A 20,397-nucleotide genomic window follows, 5' to 3' on the forward strand; every position below is an offset into this window, starting at 1 on the left:
TGTAATAAAGTGAAAAATACAAAAAGATGATTAAGAAATTGTTGCCATTATTATTTTTCGGAAAAATCCAGGCAGGGGTAAGCTCTTTGTTGTCCGCTTTAAAATGCACTTCCAATGCACACTCCAAACCTTTTGGTAAATTATATGAAGTGAAAACCATGATAGCTTGTTCATCAGTATGTGGTCAGTAGACTAAGTAAACAGATTATCTGCATGAAATACCTCAATTAAATTATTTGCGGCAATCTTAAAAATAAATAAAAATCTCAAAAATGGCTCTTCCAGTACTAAAGGTTGCCAACCCCGAGTCTAGGTCAGGGGTTCTCAAACTTTTTTCCAACCAGGGACCCCTTAATGACAGAAAATAAAACAAGGATCCCCTCACGTATGTCACAAAAAATAATTTGATATTAGGCCTATTTCTCACAACACTACTTGTGGAAAAACATTCAAGGGATATGTATTATAAATGTTTGTATTGCACCATTTTCAAAATACAGAATATAAAAACAATGTAATCAATTTGATTAACATCAATTCAATTAAATAAAGTATAGTTGTAGCTACAGAAAATATCAAACCCAAATCAAGACAAATGCACAGAATAGTGCACAGTGACGAGGAGGTTCACATGGCAGGATTTGTTTGTTTAAAAAGTGGTAATTATATAGGTATATATATTGCATAAAAATATGCGTGCCCACTTGAGGAATCACTGGTCTATTTTGTCATTTTGAAACATGCTGGTGACATATAAGTTGGTAAAAAGGTACCCACTGTCCTGCTGCCTCTGTCTCTGACAGGCCTCCAGGTAAGAAGAATACTGGGTGGCTGGGATCTTATCTGCTCTAAAACAGATCCAGGGAGAAAAACAATAGTTTAGTAACCTTTTAATAAAAGGTTTAAACTCAGGCACTTCAGGGTCTCTGTCTCTGATGTAATGGTCAATTTCCTGTGGCACATTTTGTAACTAAATGAAAAGTGCATTATGAATAAAATACCGCAGCAGGCGGATGCGCATTTTAGCATTTCATAAATTCTGTGTTGGCATTTTCATGGGCTCTTTACTCTGGAGCAAATATAAAGCGTAATTTAAGAAAGATTCGGGTGTGGCTACTCAAGCCACCCCAACCACCACAATTATATTATATTATATTATATTAATGCTGTAGCTAAATGGGAGAATACCCCACTTGGGGGAAGAATTTAAAAGCTAAATGTATTTTTTAATTTTTTTTCCCCAAAGTCATGGGTCAGGAGAACTCACTTTTTCAGGGCTTCTATGAAACTCATCTTGGCATCAGACTTCAAAGGGAGCTGCGGGTAGACAGACACAAGAAGGCTGACCGAATCAGAGCAGAGGGCAAAACATTTTGTCTTCTTAGCTCATCTTATTGAGCGTTTTGTTTCAGTACTGGATGAACTCAGGAAATTGTTCATTAACACCATGCAGGGCAGGGCTCCAGGTCTTACCACTCGCGGCGTCAGCAGAGCAGGTAGAAACCGGGTAAGGAAATACGGCCTTCGGAAAATACTGCGGGCAGATTTTCACAAAGAAATTCACATTTTACACTTCTTCTGTTGGTGTATGGATAAAAAAAAAATGTATAAAAAAAAAAGGCAGAAGCACTTATTGAAACATGTGAGGTGTAGGGGCTTGTAAGGCCCGGGTGGGTGTGGTGTGCCAGTACCTGGCCTCCATGATCGTGGCAGGGATTCTTCCTGTGCTTTCAAACAGAGACACAGCCTTGTCCACATCCTGCAGGGCCTGGCACTGGAGCTAGAGAGCCACAGACAGACAGATGCTAAATATCACTCTACTGTGATGTTTTAAGACTAGAGGAGGTACGTGAGAAGGAAGATTTGGATTTTGAGTCCACCTTTATTATCCAATGGTTGAATTGGACTAGAACAGGGTAGTGTAGCGGGTAAGCATGAAGGTAAGTTTTAGGTTCAGTGGTATGGAATGCTATTTTAGTCAATATTAAATAAAAAAATAAAGAAGCAAGTAAATAGGCCTATGAAATAAATATGTATATGAAATAAATCCTGAAATAAATAAATGAGACAATAAATAAATAAATAAATAAATGAGTGTAAAATCAAATATATAACTGAGTAAATATAGTTCAATAAATAAATCTTTTTTTATTTCAAAGGGGACGTTTTTCAAAAGACAACTTTGTTCAATTCAGGGGACTTTTATTTCATAATGCCACATTTATTTATTTCAGGGGACTTTGTATTTCAAATGCCACATTTCCATCTGGGCATGGTTATCTCACAGATTCAGAGCCGGCGGATAGCGGGGGAGCTGGTGAAATAAAAAATCCCCTGAAATAAATAAAAGTTGTCTTTTGAAAAATGTCAGTTTTTAAATTAAAAAAATATGTATTTATTGAACTATATTAACTTATTTATGAATTTATATTTACATTTATTTATAGGCATATTTCATTATTTATTTATTTATTTAATATAGACTAAAATGGCATTCCATACAGTGGAATGCTCAGTGTTTCATACATCGGAAATGTTGACTCGGATGCAGAACTACTTTTGACAAAGTGTGATTGAAATTAAGGTCTCATAGATTAGAACGACAAAAGACTATTTAATGACTTTTAAGGCCTAATATTTGCACAACCGAATTAAAGACATTTTAATCTCATGGATACGTGTTGTTACACAAACCAGCCACTTGGCGTCACTGTTACCTTCTCTGGCTCCGCTCCGGACACATCCTCGTACAGACCCATGTCCTCCACTGACACCTACACACACACACACACACACACACACACACACACACACACACACACACACACACACACACACACACACACACACACACACACACACACACACACACACACACACACACACACACACACACACACACACACACACACACACACACACACTCCTAAGAAGCAGAGTTTTTCACTTGACTTCTTTCTGTATCAGTATAGAATTTTGGGAGGACATCAATATGCTACTGTAATTAGGGATGGGTACAGCCAGGGATCTTATAATGTAATAATATTGTGATTTTTTTTTTTAATGTTTTGCAATATACCAAGTATTGTGATAAAAAACTTTGATATATTGATATATTATACATTCTTTCACATCGGACTGCAGTTAAAACTTTAAAACACATCTTTTCTTTCTTCCGTCCACACAGAACTTCAGTACTGACCATATGTAAAGAAACTGGTCGTTGATGATGTCATGATGTCAGCATTTTACTGTTCAGTTTAATTACACGTTTACAAGTAATTCAATTTGTTTGTCGTTTCTCCATTAAAAGCTTAAAATGCTCTCCGACTTTAGGAATTGCACCCGTACAGATTATGTTTGCTGACTGTAACACCGGAATTTACCTCCAGGGATTAATAAAGTGTTTGGCCATGACTTAAGATGTCGACTGTATTACGATAACACTGCTTCTTCGCACTTGTAAACAAAGTAAACCTGTTCTATTGCTGCAGGTTTCCTGTGCATGCGTGTTTAAGAAATGGAAGCAGTGTTTTTGCCGTTTCAGTGTGGATGGCGACTTTTTTGAAAACGCCATGAAAACACACTAGTCTGGACTGAATACCTTTACACAAAAACTTTAAACTCGCTACACACTTAACTTAAAAATGTATCCCTAAATTCATCCAACGTAAATAAAAACTATATATATTGGCGTCAAGAGTACAATATCGTGGGGGAAATTATTGCGATACTACACTGTATCGATTTTTTCCCCCCACCCCTATACTATCTATTATTTCTTATTAGTTCACTCTCAACACTATCTCTGCCTCAATTGAATCAGTCAAGTTTTACTGCATTGACATTTTGATAAAAACATGCTGCCAAAAATCTAAATATAAACAGAAATAACACAGTATGAGAGGTACATACGTATCTACAAAGTGATCATATGTAGCACATAAAAAAAAAAAAAATCTGTTTGACATGGTAATAAATTGTCCTGCAAGCTCTGCCGCATCGTGTTTTTAATGGGATTACAATTTTATATACAATTTAAGGATTTTAATTACTTATTTTGGAAGTTCGAGAGTTTTGAGGTAAATTTGAGGCGGAATTCATTCACACAAGAAAGTGTGGGTCTCGATGCTGATTCATTCTACTCTTTCTTGCTCTCTCTCTCTCTCTCTCTCTCTTTACCTTGAGGTCTGCCAGCCTGGTCTTAGCCAGAGAGACGTACTCCTGCAGGAGGTTGCGGTGTTTCACCGCTACATAGGGAGGGTGGAGGATGTGAACCTGATAGGGAGACAACAATGTAGGAGGAATGAGCTTTATGTTAGGGAGGACCGGAAGAAGAAATACACTGAGCTGTTGATCATGACGTGTGAATTGAAATAGGGATGATGGCGGTTCCTGCTCATGACAAATCAACCTGTTATACCTGTTACGAAAATATTTAAAAAATATGACATTTCCCAGCAAATAGGGAACAGAAAGTCAACAAGCAAGAGAAAGTCAGTCATGAACAAAGGCAAGAACACCGCATCATACGGCAACAATGCTAGGAAACATCAGGAATTACCTTCCAAATTGGAAGTTGGATTCTGCACTTGGCTGCAAATGACATGAGACAATAGTGAGGCGTCTAGCTTTGCAGGAATAGATGTGAAAGGCCAACAAAGCCTATCAAACTACTGTAAAGAGTACTACATGACATAAATGTACATTTTTGTTTCTTATTCTATGGACTTGTTTCATAATCTCTCTGGGAAAGTTGAGCTGTCCAAAAATTGTCACTCTGTAGTCAGAAATGTTTATAACTTTCAAAAGCAAGACAATGGATATGCTGAGCACTCAGTTACAGTTGCACTTTATAGCATGCCATAGACTGAATACAACAAGTAGTTTAACTTTTAATAAATTAAAGTGGATATCGTAAAGATTTCTGCTTTGTTGTTTGTGGCGGCACCTATGGCGCAAAGCAGTAATTGCAGGTGTTTTTGGACCTCACTTCCCAGAGAACCAACCAGCGTCGCCTGTTTGATATCAGTCAGTTGGTAGTTAGCACCTGGGCCACGCCTCCATAACAATTCAAGGTCACCAGCACGCATGAATGCATACATTTAAATGCATGGAGGGAAAGTCGCCACAGACAATTGGTTCTTAATACTCAGAATACTGTAAATGTAAGGGCTTTCATCAGTGGGCCATAGGCTCAATCACCTTTGTGTTACCTCATTCAGCAATATTGACTTCTCAGACATTTATTTAAAGAAAATCTTCAACATTGGCACTTTAAGTACATTAAAGAACTAGTACTTATCTACTTTTACTTAAGTAGAAAGGTCAACAAGTTACTTTGACTTTGAGACATTGTGTGTGTGTGTGCATATTTGCACTTTACATTAAGTAAAAACTCTGAGTACTTCTTCCACCACTCACCTTGAGGTACTGCGGGGGGTCAAAGGGCACCAGGTCAGACAGGAACTTCAGGAGGAACACAGTCGATTTCTTACTGCCGCCATGGTACCCGCTGGCCCCTCCAAAAGACATCTGGATGAAAGCAGAACGAGAAAACGCTGGCAGTTTATCAGATCCAAAACAAATATGCAAATAAAAATCTAATGAACACAAGGAAGATATAAATGGTTTTGAAAACAAAACGCCAATAGGGGTAATACATCTGAAACTGAGAGGAAAAACAACTCCATCTGTGGAAAGAAGGCCAGCGAGCAAGGCTTTGGAATAGGCAGCCAGGGACAATTTTACCAAATCCAGTCCAGATGCACCCATGTTGTCACAGTGAGGAGAAAATAAAAGCTTGGCATTCTTGAACCCACTGTTCAGAGGGTACCGCATTGAAAATGGCCACTTATCTACAATGTCATCCAAACATTGTGCCCTGTGAGAGACATTTATATTGAGTAGACTGATTTGGTCTTCAAATCTGTTCTATTCTATGAGGAAATGTTGATTATAATGAATAGTTTCCACATTTCACTGTCATTCTGTACCTATCAAGTTAGCAACAAATGTCATTTCAGTCAGCCAACGTGGAATTAGTAAGAGGCAATTTGACACTCATGCTACTCTTGTACCTCTAAGCCAATTGTCTGATGCTGATTTAGAGGAGTGTTTCTCAAATGGAGGTACTCGTACCACTAGCGGTACTGCAGGGGATACTTGGAAAATTAAAAAAAAGTGTTAAAAAATAATGGTTATATATATATATATATAAAAAAAATAAAATAAAAAAAAAAATAAAAAAAAACACAACGCAGATACAGTACATAATTTATGTTTATTTTTTTTTGTTTTCTCCCAATGCCAGTGAAGGGGGAATCAGCTGAAAGAGATCTTTGAGGGGGTACACTACTAAATAAAGTTTGAGAACCAGTGATAAAGAGATTAAGTGCCAAAATGGGTATCAACCACCTGAACACCAATGTTGACATAACATCACGATATTGAAACTGTCTCCCACCAACTTTAATTAGGTTCAAATCTAACAGTCATGAAACCAGACCACCAGATGGAAAGCTCCTCATTCCAACACTGAACTGGGGAAGACTGGTTGTTATTAGGTTGGTTATAATTGTTATTGTTTGATTATTTTAGCTAAAACTATTGAACAGAACAATGGCAGAAGCTACAAACATAGTTTACGTCTCATTAGAACTGGAACAAGTTTCATCCAAATCAATCCACATACGGAGAAGATATTAGTGAAAAACCAAACAACTTTGACCCCAAATATTCAGCTGGTCCTGCTTGTCTGACATGCCACTGTTCGTAAACAAGATGAACGAGATGAGATTTACAGTAAGACACTTTATGATGTCATCATACTATTTACTATTAATGTGCAGGTTCAGATTCAGAATGTACATTGCACCGTGTCCAGTGTACGGTGTAGACACAGTCGCTCTGTAGTGATTCAAATGTAATTCACCAAAAAAATCACCACTAAAATGACGTAAGTTCAACTACTATCATAAATCTCCGGAAATACGTAAAACTACGTCAATACGTCTCAATTGACGCACACGAGACACAATGTCACCTACCGTTACTGAGACTATACATGGACTTACGCACAACAAAGTAAGTTATAACAATGACAAGGTTTGGTCTACGGTAAAAAATTGGTTGCTGCAGCTATAAACAATATCCTACAGCTAAACTAAGAAAACTTAAATGAAAAGGCAAAGAGCGTATTGACAAATTCTTCCATAATAATTCTAATGACAAAATAAAGTTCCATAAATATTGTCTGCATTACAATAATCTATTAAAGTCTCAAGTACTTGGAGTCTATAAATTGTAGATTATTAACCAAAACAAAGACTCATTCATTATGTTTATAAAATAACATGTATTTATTATTACTATTGTTATGCAAAGTAATTACAACGTTTGTTTTTGTTATTGTTCTAGATGCTGAAAAATAGCCGAAAGTGTAAGACAATATAAACGCAATTGTCCAAAAATCCAGTCCTCCAGACCTAAGTCAACGATTTTGTAACTTTTGTAACTTGTGATGCGTTTCACAGAAACCAAAAAAAACTGTAATGCGTACTTAAAAGAAATAAACTAGACCCCATGTATTGCTACCTGCAGCTATATTTATTATTATTACCTTGAACCAGTCGCTGTAAGAGGGGAAGAAGGTGGGGCCCTCCAGGGCACCCTGGCGAGCCAGCAGGAATGCTGTGATCATGTTCTCCAGGTCGTAGCCTTCGAACGCCGAGGCCAGCAGTCTGGACAGCAGCTCTGACGGTGGCAAGGCAGCGGACAGAGAGGGAGAGAGAGCGTTTTCTTAAGGGCTCTTTAAACCATCTTAAAAGGAAACTATACACCAAATCAGCCAAATACGATAACAGGGGATGCGGATTACAGATGTTAAATCTCTAGCGAATAGGGCTAGGCATTGTGTAGGATCTCAGGATTCGATCTGATTTTGATTGAATGATTCGATTCAATATGGGTTCAATTTGATACTGATGGGATGGCTCACTATATTTCACTTTATTTACATGTTATACATAATGAGAATAGCTACCAACTTCGACCATCTGCATTACAAAAACATCTCACGGAACAAATTCAGTCTAATATTTCAATTCAAGCGGAATATGGTCACATACAGTAAGTTCCAAACAAAGTATCGATATAACAGGAAATCTAAAATTGAAACAACAGAAATTAATTGAATAAGAGTCGTTTTTTTTAAATCCAGCCCTACTAGCGGAAGCATTGATCACTCTTTATTAGCGTTTAGCATTGGATACATTTTTCATGAAGAAGAGAAGAAGCTGCATTCAGCTATTTTTGTATTTCTGCCTAATTCCCCACATTCCGGGGTGAAACATCTTTCTGATAAGACAGACCTAAATGTCTATATGTAGGGCAGCATAGAAGGGCACCATATTTCAGAGGAACCAACGTACACACCTCCAAAATCTTAATTACCTTCAGTGCCTTTTTTTTTTTTTTTTTGCTGTTTTTGATCGGGCCAACACCCAACGAGCAACCAGAACAGACCAAACAAAACTGAGAAAGCCAATACTTTACTGATCTTAACATTTGTATGCTGGCCAGTCTTTAAAAAAATAGCAAAAACAACAAGAGGTACACCTGAGAAAGAGTCCCATGAGAGGGAGAGGCAGCAACTCCCCAGAATCCACCGCAACGACTAGAGGCAACTATGGCTGCAAAATGTAACAAATTATGTATTTATGTTATGTAATAAAACCAACATTTGGTAACAATTTGATGGATTTGTAATAAGTGTCTAAACAAACCTGTCATGAATACGTAGTAATTAGTAGTAATAGTAACAACGCAAAATTGATGTCTTCGTTTATATCATTTGTCACATTTTCTACTTGGCAAGATTTCACCAGAAGGCTCACACAGACATAAAAAGAAAAACACAAAACAATTACGTATTGCGTTCAAGATGTCTATTACAAAATGCATAATGCCTGGTTACAGCCCTTTGAAACATCTCTTTTTCAAAATCTTGGATGGTGCGGACTCAGACCCCTTGTGGGTCTGAGTCCTTAAACAATTTGTTTCAATATTTATAAATATCGAAAGTAGGATTCCGCACATGGTGTTAATTGGCATTAATTGTACATTTGTTTTTCTGCAGGTATGTGGACACCATGTCTGTGAATGCCGGGCGGAACCCCAGAACCATGTTTCTGTCTCTTTGGGCGTGACTTACCTCCAGCCTTTCCCTCCCTAAAAGTCTACGTGCAGCAGTGAAGTGAGCAGCACCTTGTATATTTGTGCGCGTACCTTTGAGGCTCGGCCGCGCGTTGGGGCTGTACACCAGCAGCGTGGACAAGAAGGACAGGACATGCTGCCAGTTCACCTCTTGGGTCTCCAACACCTGCTGCAGGTGACGTAGCAGCTCCTCCATGGTGAAAACTGTGGCCAGCTGCGTACCGAACACATGCACACCCATGAGCCAGATAAGGCATGCAGATAGACACATAGCATACTTGAAAGCTTTCATTTGTCAGGGAGTTTTGGATCACACAGGGCTCGACGATAACAGCTTCTTTGGGCCATTATCAACCATCTTGTGTGGTCTTGTTACCCCGCTGTCAACCACGAGATACACACCATCAGTTAAGAAACTCAAAATGAGAGTTATCTTAGCGCATTGATTTACTTTAACAAGTGAGATTGTTTGCGTGTTGGTTTAAAATGTAACAATACAAAGATCAACACCAAATAATTACGAATCGCTTTGCCAGAAGTAGCCTAATTAAGTTGAATTTACTGTACAATATCCATTAGTATAATCCAATGTAGTAAAGTGAGTATCATTTGCATCATTGTAAAGTGGATCAAAAATCTTTTAATCTATTGATTATTAATTAATTAAAGATTATTCAAATTCGGCAATGATATTTTGAGTCTTGGTCAGCTATATTTGATGCATGGCTGCCAATTAGGCAGCCACTTCTTAACATTAGTGTCTGACCCTGGATCAAGATCTCCTTTTTCCTAGAGAGACCTGAGAACCAATTACATATATTAGAACAAAAGCAATACAAATGTTTAAATGTAATATTTAAATTCATCCAGGGAAATGAGTGGCTCCAACTTAAATTATCTTTGCATTTCATTCCCGGCAGTAGGGAGCACAGTGCTGAACCAGTCTTTCCAGTTCAGTGTTCGGCTGCAAGGAACTATTAAAAGTAACCATTTCTGTATCGAGTGTCGTGATTGAGTCTTGGAACAGATTAAGGACAGATATCCTGGAAATTTTCAGCAAGGCCATTTGCCCCATTGGACTACGTTTAAGAAGCTGCAGCAGTTGCAGCAGAGCGGTAGCTTTCTCAATAGTACAGCGTTCAGTGAGCTTGTACTGTGAACAGTTACGAAGAGTTAAGTCCACTACAGGACTAGAGGCAGCATGACAGCCTTGCAGACATTTGAGAACAAATCGCAGAAGAGCTCGCGGGGAAGTGACAGACTACAAAAACTGGTGATCAGTGTCCATCACTCAAAACTTTCACAGCGGGTTGTGAAATTCAGACGCTTAGGTGGGGTACATTTTTTTCTGCAGCAAGCAGCCAAAATCATCAGGTGAGCTCTCTCATACCCACGCATACCAGAATATGTTGGTGCATGTCCCAAAGACACGTTACCTTGCAGAACAGGGCAGTCAGCAGACGGCTGGTTTTAGCAAAGCTCCACTCGTTCTGTGTGGCAATGGCATCAGACACTGAGAAATGTCAAAAAAAAATGTCAATAAATGTATTTCCCACCGGCCACTTTATTAGGTACACCTGCTCAATTGCTTGTTAACACAAATAGCTAATCAGCCAATCACATGGCAGCAGCTCATTGCATTTAGGCATGTAGACAGGGGGAGGATGACTTGCTGAAGTTCAAACCGAGCATCAGAATGGGGAAGAAAGGGGATTTAAGTGACTCTAAACGTGACATGGTTGTTGGTGCCAGACGGGCTGGTCTGAGTATTTTAAAAACTGCTGATCTACTGGGATTTTCACACACAACCATCTCTGGAGTCCACAGAGAATGGTCCGAAAGAGAAAATATCCAGTGAGCGGCAGTTGTGTGGACGAAAATGCCTTGTTGATGTCAGAGGAGGATGGGCCGACTGGTTTGAGAAGATAAAAAGGCAACAGTAACTCAAATAACCACTCGTTACAACCAAGGAATGCAGAATACCATCTCTGAACGCACAACACGTCCAACCCTGAAGCAGATGGGCTTCAGCAGCAGAAGACCACACCGGGTGCCACTCCCGTCAGCTAAGAAACTGAGGCTACAATTGGCACAGGCTCACCAGAAATGAACAATAGAAGTTTGGAAAAACGTTGCCTGGTCTGATGAGTCTCGATTTCAGCTGGGACATTCAGATGGTAGGTCAGAATTTGACGTAAACAACATGAAAGCAGGGATCCATCCTGCCTTGGAGCATGGTTGAAACGCCACAGCATACCTGAGTATTGTTGCTGACCATGTCCATCCCTTTATGAGCACAGTGTACCCATCTTCTGATGGCTACTTCCAGCAGGATAATGCACCATGTCACAAAGCTCAAATCATCTCAAACTTGTTTCTTGAACATGACAATGACTTCACTGTACTCCAATGGCCTCCACATCTCAATCCAATAGAGCACCTTTGGGATGTGGTGGAACGGGAGATTTGCATCATGGATGTGCAGCCCACAAATCTGCAGCAACTGCCTGATGCTATCATGTCAATATGGACCAAAATCTCTGAGGAATGTTTCCAACACCTTGTTGAATCTATGCCACGAAGAATTAAGGCAGTTCTGAAGGCAAAAGGTGTCCAACCCCGTACTAGCAAGGTGTACCTAATAAAAATATATGTTTATAAATATAAGTAAGTTTTAAGTTTGAATAAATTTACTGTGGTCATATGGTACTTTTATTTTCTAAACCTGGCCAACCCCCTGGCAATACAAGAATAGGGATATACAAGAGGGCTACATAAAAAAATGCGATGTTATGTTGTCTCAATAAAAAAAATATGAAAAAGCAAAACATGAAAAAGCGTCTGTATTGCAGCACCTTTGAGTCGAGGTTTGTAGGTGAGAGCATGTGTGAGGGAGTGTGTGAAGAAGCCGCGCAGGGCGTCCGGTGACACCAACACGCCGCACAGCGACGCATCAAACACCTGGATCCTGAGACAAGCGACGGACAGACAGACACAGAGAGATTATTTTTAATTACTGTCTATTTCATCATGTGTTTTTATTCTGTTTTTTATTGTTATTATCATGGTTGCTGTCGTCATCATTCGTGTTATTAATGTCTTTTATGCATTCATTTCATTTTTGTTTTATTGGATTTACTTCATCATATTCATCATACGTATAAGATAAATGTTCAACATTTGGTTCAATGCTGGGTTTATTTCATAAGTTATTGTTGTGTAGGACCAAATTTTTTCTTTTTTTGGGCGGGGGGGGGGGGGTCACACAGAAAAAAATTAAAATAAAATAAAAAACTTCTCCAAATTTCTCCATTGACTGCCATTTTCTTTTCATTCCATTGCTTTATTATTACAGTGGTACCTCGACTTACGACTGCATCTACTGACGACAAATCCAAGATACCAGTAGCGATAGTCGCGAAAATTTGTATCGACTTGCGACGGACTGCTCCAAGATACGACTGGAAATTTGCAGTTGGCGTGACGGCGGCCGGTCAGTAGTCAGTCAGCAGTCAGTCAGTCAGTCGACCTACATCGTGTGTGCACGTAGTTTGTGGCTTATCAATATTTTTTTCATATTTACTGTGTTTGTGCTGTGTATTTTCACCCTTTATGATTTCATAATTCATATGGGAAAATTTGCTACGACATACGACTGTTCTTATAGAACGAATTAGTCGTAAGTCGAGGTACCACTGTATTGCCTATTTCTTTGTGTAAGCTGTTGCTGACCCTGCAATTTCCCTCCGGTGATGAGTAAAGTCTATCTATCTATCTTCACTATCTAGCGAAGGGCAAACTACAGAGACTGTGTAAATCAAAGTAGGGAGAATAATAAAAATAATATATTCAAAAAGAAAAAAAGAAAACAGAAAATAATTTTCTAAGTTAAGCTGTGCAATAAAGCAAGAAAATAAATAGCAAAATATATATTTAATGAAAATGATGTACAATATGCAGTACAGCAAAGGTGTATTTCTTCAATTTCATTTGCCAATTTCTCAACCATAGCTCTGTATGGTACACAGTAAAACCTGTTTTGCAGAGGCAAGTCTGCTCTGTAACATAGAATCGCATGCCTCTCACCAAAGCTGGGCTGCTGTGTCTCTGGGCAGCTGCCTGTGCATCCCATCCAGCGCGTTGAGGAGCCCTGTGCAGCACAGGAGAGCGGAAAACCAAACAGCATTTGAGGACAAAAGTCATGAATCCCAAAAATACTAAGTATAGCAGTAGAGTTGCAGAAGCGACTCACAGCAGAGCATGTCGTCCAGTATCGCGTGGCAGAGCAGGGAGATACTCCTGTTGGGCACGGGTGAGCCCTGGTTCTCCTCAAACCCAGTCCCCACCAGGACCCCAACCACCGCTGGAATAAGCACCCAGATACGATTCATGTGAATCCAGAGGGCCAAGTCTCGATATGTAGCTTTCATTTTGTAAAACTCAACAAACTCACATAGCAAGCTGGACAAGAGAGAGAAGCATACATTTACAATTTGAGAGATCAGTCTTTATTCTGGGGGAAAGTAGATTTTGTTACTTTAAATACACGTATAATTTGTGCATAACTTACCACACACAGACACACACAGACACACTTACTATTTACATAATTTAAGGAGAATGTAGACTAGGAAGTTGTGAGAATATTAAGGGATATGTTAACCCTTCAATAATAATACAAAATAACACATTTGTATGAATATTAAACATTACACATTAAACAAATCGTAGCTCAATTTAGATCTTGATATGAATCATAGGAGATGCAAACTTGAGTTTCAAGATCTATTATGTGCATATGCATATTATAACGTGTCAGTATACACCACTTTCTTATTCTTTCCATTAAAGCCTACACATCGTGTACATGTTATCTTCTTTAACGTTTATTATGTTTTTAATAATTTTCTTGTATGTACGGTGTATTGAGACCATTGGTGATTACGCAACTCAACATTTTAGATTTTGATTTGATGTATTATCGGCTTCTTCATTAAATGTTGTTTATAGTCAAGGCAGATTAAGTATTTATGACTTTAAAGGTGAGGTGAACTGTTTACAAGTAGCTGCCTATGTGACGCAGGTCTTACTGGACAGAACTTTCTGTTGGACCTCCCTCCCTTCCTGTTGGTGCTGCCCAGCAGTGCAGCAGCAGAGAGCCTTCAGCTCAGCCACCATCCATGGCCTCGTCCCTTCGTCACTGCAGGACAGTTTGCACACGTGTTGTCAGCATGACTCATTCATTTAAATTTGGCAACAGTTAAAATGCCAGTCGTTATTGGATGTGAACGGATGAGGATTAGGGTCAGCGCGAGAAGAAAATGCATTGTTGGATTTCGAGAATACAATTAAAATCCTATTATATATTGAGAATAAACACACAAATGTTTTAAGAATAACGTCGAAAAAAAAATTACTTGTGTCAATATTAAAACAACTAAAGATTGAAGGTTCAAATCAAACAGTAATTTGAGGCAATTGGTCAAGGTTTGGACAACGTGACTATTTTAGGTCTTTTTGAGGACTTAAAAACATACAGCACTGTAGGCAATGTTTGCTGAACTGGAATCCAAATGAGTATAGTTTGGGAATTGACTGCGGATCTTAAGTCTATAACTAAATCTAACAGAATATAGTAAGTAGCCAATTCAATAACTAACCCAAGAAAAAAAAAATCACAGTGATGTTTGGAGATTAAAATAATATAAGGGACAATAGCAGAAAGAAATGTCTTGCTCTTAACACTTCGGCTGAAGTCTATGGGGAAGTGTTTCAAACATTTTGCTTTTACTTTACCTTTCTAAAACGCTTTTGATGGGAAGGATGTGGTGAGTGTGTAGGTGACAAAGCACAACCAGCTTGGGCTGCTTCCAGGGGAGGAGAAACCATTAAAGTGTTTTAGTAGTTATGTTGTACCAACAAAGCATTTCATTATTAAAAAAAAAAAAAAAGCAGTGTTTATTGTTTTTCATAAACACACACAAATACATAAATGTAGATGTCAAACCATTAGCGTATATCCAAACTGTGATGACACACACACACACACACACACACACACACACACACACACACACACACACACACACACACACACACACACACACACACACACACACACACACACACACACACACACCTGATTCTTGCTGTACTCCTGCCAGAAGAGCTTGGGGCAGAAGGCTCCTCGAGACAGCAGCTCTGTGACAGACTGCAGCAGGGAACACAGCTGACCCTGGGACACAACATGATATTCACACGGCAAGTTTCATGTTGCATTTGTTTTTTTGCTCTCGGGAATTTTTGGGGAATTATAATGAAAAAAATAATGAAAATAAACTCAATTAACCAATTAAAATAGTCCCTCCCCATCTAACAATATTCCCAGTGCACCTTCCCCCAATGTTGGACAGCCAACAAGCACGGGAGTGGGGGCAAAATTAATAAACTACTATCCCATCAGATTTTGAAACTTGAAATAAACATATTTCATGAAATTTAAGTCAGGTCATGAGTTATGTCAAATTAGTGTTTGAAATACATATTAAAAGCCTACTTTATTCTTCTTTTACTCATGTGTCCCTTGCAATTCTTCTGTGCCCCACTAGGGGGTGCACCTCAGCTTGACCGCCATAGAAGAACCGTTTTTGGTTCCACTAAGAACCTTTCCAAGCAACCTTGGAGAGGCTGATTTGTAATATTGCACCATATATGTCAACTAGTAGCCACACACACCCCTAGAGTGTGTAGAATTATGGGTATTTTCCAAATATATCACTCACCATGCAATGACCTTTGACGTCCCAAAGAACATATGAGGAACATAAAGAACCATCCACTCAAGCGGTTCTTTACTCGGTGGCTGTTCTTCATGGGACCACACAGGCACAAGTCAAGAACTGCTTTCCTATGTACTCCAATGATGAAAGCGCTCTGTAGCCACTAGTAGCTAGCTGATATGTGTTTTCCAAATATAACGGCTTATTGGTGGGAGAAAAACTAAATCGAATCACTTACTGTATTCACAAATATCGCGTGTTGGTTTGTTACCTTTTTTTTATTTTTATAAACGCCTCGCTGCGCCGACTCCTGAACCAATATTGACATTGTTTTTGTCAACCTGTCAGACAAATTGTAGTAATTTTATTATTGTATTTACTTGCCAAAATTCCTGCTTCTCAGTAATGACCCTATTTAATGGTAATGTTAACGTACTGGCCTGAAATAAACTAGGAAAAACTGTGTGGTGGACCAAGGGGGCGTGGTCAGGCCGCCGCTGCAGAGAGGCGGTGCAGGCTCCCATCCCAGGGCCACTCAGCCGCTGTGGATCGGGCGAATCAACTGGGGCAAAAGGGACTCTGCTGATTCATCCAATTCCAAAACAGCTGAGTGCGCCCCCTTGGTCCACCACAGACTAACTGACTTGACTTACAATTTATGAAGAGTCACACAATTATGAGTGATTAATTTTTTAAACAGTGGGAAGAAAAAAACAAAAAAACCCTGCACTCAATTTCATTGTCAAATTGGAATAAATGCCGAATGACAATAACTACCCGACTTCCACCTTGGAATCATGACGATATCAGATCAGACCCTGCAGATTCCCCTCTATACAGCAGGGACGCTGTAGCTTTCTCCAAAATCCATAACCCACTTAAAGCCTTTTGCATACAGATAGATTTCTGTGGTCTATAGAAGTGGATACGTTGGAAAACTAGGGGTGATCCTGTCACTGAATCCAGATCCCTAATATTACCGGAAATATGGAGTCAAGAAATCGAGAAACTCACTCGCTGAGAGGAAGTGAGCAGCACGCTTTTCGGGCTCCCCACTTCTTCGTTGTCATCATCTGCGGTCAGCCTTATCAGACTCTCTAAGGCCGTAGTGACAGACAGAGCCAACACCGACACACCCAGCCGGGCAGCCTGCTGCTCCAACTCAGACACTGAAGAAAAAAAATACACATACAGACATGGGAGTGTGGCAACTCATATGGATATACACATATAGTTATATACACAGACATGAACATACTGAGCAGATGTATATCGTTTCACACAAACATGCTAAAAATGGGAACTGACAGTTAAATTCAATGCGAATATTTTGGAGTATTGCGATTCAATTTTACAATTCATTCAGTTTTTGATAAGATTTGCAAACTATTTAACTGTAGCGGAGCCATGACAAAAAGTCCTTCCCAGCTTCTCTTTACCCTGGAAATTGTGAAATTCAAAGTTCTGCGGCACACTGAAATTCCACAGTGGGATCTCAGTGGGAACCGGCAATTTCTTCTGTTCAAAAACAATGTAACAGTATTTTTTTCAGGTATTTACTGCTTTAATATTGTCATATTTAATAGCGCACAGTTAACTGTTTGTAAGTATTACTGCCTATTGTTTTTTTAATGTGAGCTGCTGGGACATTAATAATCGATCTATCTATCTGTCTATCTGTCTATCTGTCTATCTATCTATCTGTCTGTCTGTCTGTCTGTCTGTCTGTCTGTCTGTCTGCCTGTCTGCCTGTCTGCCTGTCTGCCTGTCTATCTATCTATGTCTAAAAAAAAAAGACATATCCATTGACTGAGCAGGTAGGCTTGCATATAGGCATAAGGGGAAAGGGGGGGTATATTATTCTTGCAATTAGGTGGGTCAGACAGAGGCTTGTTAACACAAACTCTGCACAGTTCAAAGAATAGTCAAACTATGCAAGTGAATCACAGCCTGGTAGGTCCCAAATCACTCACCCAGGAGTGTTCCTGCAAAGGCTGATGGGAGATCTTCGGGGACTGCCCCTTGCTGCTTCACATTTACCATACCAGCGGCATCAGAGAGGTTTGGACTCTGAATATAAAGTTTAAAGACACATAACCACTAATAAGCACACACTCAATGGTAGTCTTTAGAGAGGTTAGTATCAGGATCAGAAATCCAAATAACGATAGCTGTAGTCTACTTGTAGGATTATAAGGGCTAAAATAAGGTGCATATTGAAATGGTACAAAATACTTCTGTCTTAAAAAAAAAAAAAAAAAAGAATCTCATCAGCTGACCTTATATCATGGGAAAATGTATAATACAATCAGGTTATAATTTCAAACAGGTTAATCTAGTACACTGTGTTTGCACAATCAGGTTTGAAATTAAAATATTAAATAATCTTAATCTCATTGTCTATCACTTGTATCAGTATAACTATTATACACATACTTTATCTATATATCTAGCATTCATCTCATTGTCATCTACTATTATAGATCTATTTCCAACCATGCTGGATTCAATTTATATTTCCCTGGCATCATCTTGTTAAAGCGATTCAGGAAAGTTTTGTATTACGTTATGATTTGAATAACAAAAGCAAGGGGGAATATCACAGCTTTTCAATTACAGGTACTCCTCACTTAACGACCGAGTTCTGTTCGTAGGACCAAGACATTAAGTGAATTGGTCGATAAGCGAGGACCCGTGTTATTTCATAGTAAGGGGGTGTGGCGACTGCGAACGCTAGTGCAGTGGACTATTACAGGCTGTGAAAACAAGACAGACTGAGAACGGTGATGAGATGAGATGTATACAGTGTATATAAAGCGTATATAATGTATATAGTACATAAAGGGTGACGCCTGATGAGATGCTTAACGTTGAGACGCTGCGGTATTGTACGCAGTGTGCAATACAGACTGGTCAGCGAGCTGGTCTTAAGTCCGAACAGTCGTTAAACAGGTAGGTTGTTAAGTGAGGACTACCCGTATAGCGTTTTTTTCAAGGACATTTCAAGCACTTCAGCACAAAAGGAGGTACTTTCAAGGTATTCCAGTACTTACATTTCTGAGGACAAAATCCAAGCACTTCAAGCACCTAGTAATAGTCCTGTATTCGTACACGGACTCAATAGTATAACCTTTGCTACTATGTCCTAATGTTCATTTCCGACATCCGTCAACGAAGCAAATTCTGTTGTGAAGCTGCCGACTAGACACACTAGAATCATTGACGATCCCTGAACTCTTACATAAGTATTCATAATGATATAATGTAATAGTGAAAGTCTTGTAATCAACTCACCCCAGCCTCCAACAGCAGGCTGGACAGGTTCTGGTGTTGGTGCAACAGTTGGATGGCTGCCTGTTGCAGCCGTCTGGCGTCATCCTGCCTGGGCCTCTTAGCCTCACGACCAGCTAAAAGGGTTATTCGGTTCAGTTCTGTTCATTATTTGAAATTAACAAAAATCAAAAATGCAAAAATCATATTAAATTCATGCAATACAACAAATGTGTTCCAAAAAATGACAACCAGGTGGCCTGTCAAAAGTGCAAAAATAATTTCAGATCACATGTGTGAACATTTAGCAGATGGCTGAGGGAACAAGGTGTACTTTTATGGGGGTGGTAAGGAGTGAAATGGGGATCATAGAGGGTGGTCACAGTTGGAGAGAAGGGGCTTTGCCTTACACTGGACTTGCCTACCTGGCCATGTTTGACACCAATAATCTTTCCAAACTGGCTAAATGATATGGTTTAGTGCATTGTTGCTCATTGCATTAGGTTTACTGATAAGAATAGAAAACAGAACATCAGAGCATTGACTCCACATTGTAAAAAACAAAGCTCACTTGGATCAGGTGGATATTCCATGACCTATTGACAGCCTTCTAAAACAAAGTCAAAGCATCCAAGAAGGGGATCGTCACGTCAATCATTTCTCAACTAAGTTCATCTCAACAATCACCCATTAGTGAACGATGCTCAAGTTAGCAACCAAGGGTGAGAGGAACTAACGGGTCTCATGCACAGACAACTACTACTTTTCTAGGAGACTACTTCTACTCCCTGGGGGTGAAATAGAAAGACGCTCGATCCCCCAATACTGGGATGTTCCTCCGATATGTTCCATCTTTATTTATTGTTTTCTATTAAGACAAGGGAGGGAGGTGCCTGTGCTCATGCCCCCATTTGATACATATATCAATTATATATTACATATATAGATAAAATAGATATTGCATCTATAGATAATAGATAGAGATGTATAGATGACATGAAATATTATATTCATTATATGAACGGTTCGCAGGTAGCACAGGTCCTAAATGTCAACTCACCAAGGAGGCTGGCGAGAGTCCTTTTCTGAGAGACCGACTCACGGGTCGCACTCAGTGACATTTTGTCTTTAC

General features: G+C 39.2%; 1 protein-coding gene across 1 annotated transcript; it reads right to left on the reverse strand.

Moving 5' to 3' along the window:
* Positions 1-712: 712 nt before the first annotated feature.
* On the reverse strand, positions 713-20,386 carry LOC307231587 (Fanconi anemia group A protein-like; the record flags this gene model as incomplete). The annotated part of the gene is made up of 19 exons (XM_080002352.1): positions 713-848; positions 1,268-1,317; positions 1,474-1,534; positions 1,692-1,780; positions 2,718-2,774; positions 4,183-4,278; positions 5,425-5,535; positions 7,622-7,755; positions 9,289-9,430; positions 10,653-10,729; positions 12,072-12,184; positions 13,303-13,366; positions 13,469-13,579; positions 14,307-14,416; positions 15,372-15,451; positions 17,010-17,164; positions 17,969-18,065; positions 19,290-19,402; positions 20,326-20,386. The coding sequence occupies 19 exons, from the start codon at positions 20,384-20,386 to the stop codon at positions 713-715; spliced, it is 1,857 nt and encodes a 618-aa protein (XP_079858478.1).
* Positions 20,387-20,397: the final 11 nt, after the last annotated feature.

The sequence above is a fragment of the Zeus faber genome (genome assembly GCF_960531495.2).
Source record: "Zeus faber genome assembly, chromosome: 6".
Classification (NCBI taxonomy): domain Eukaryota; kingdom Metazoa; phylum Chordata; class Actinopteri; order Zeiformes; family Zeidae; genus Zeus; species Zeus faber.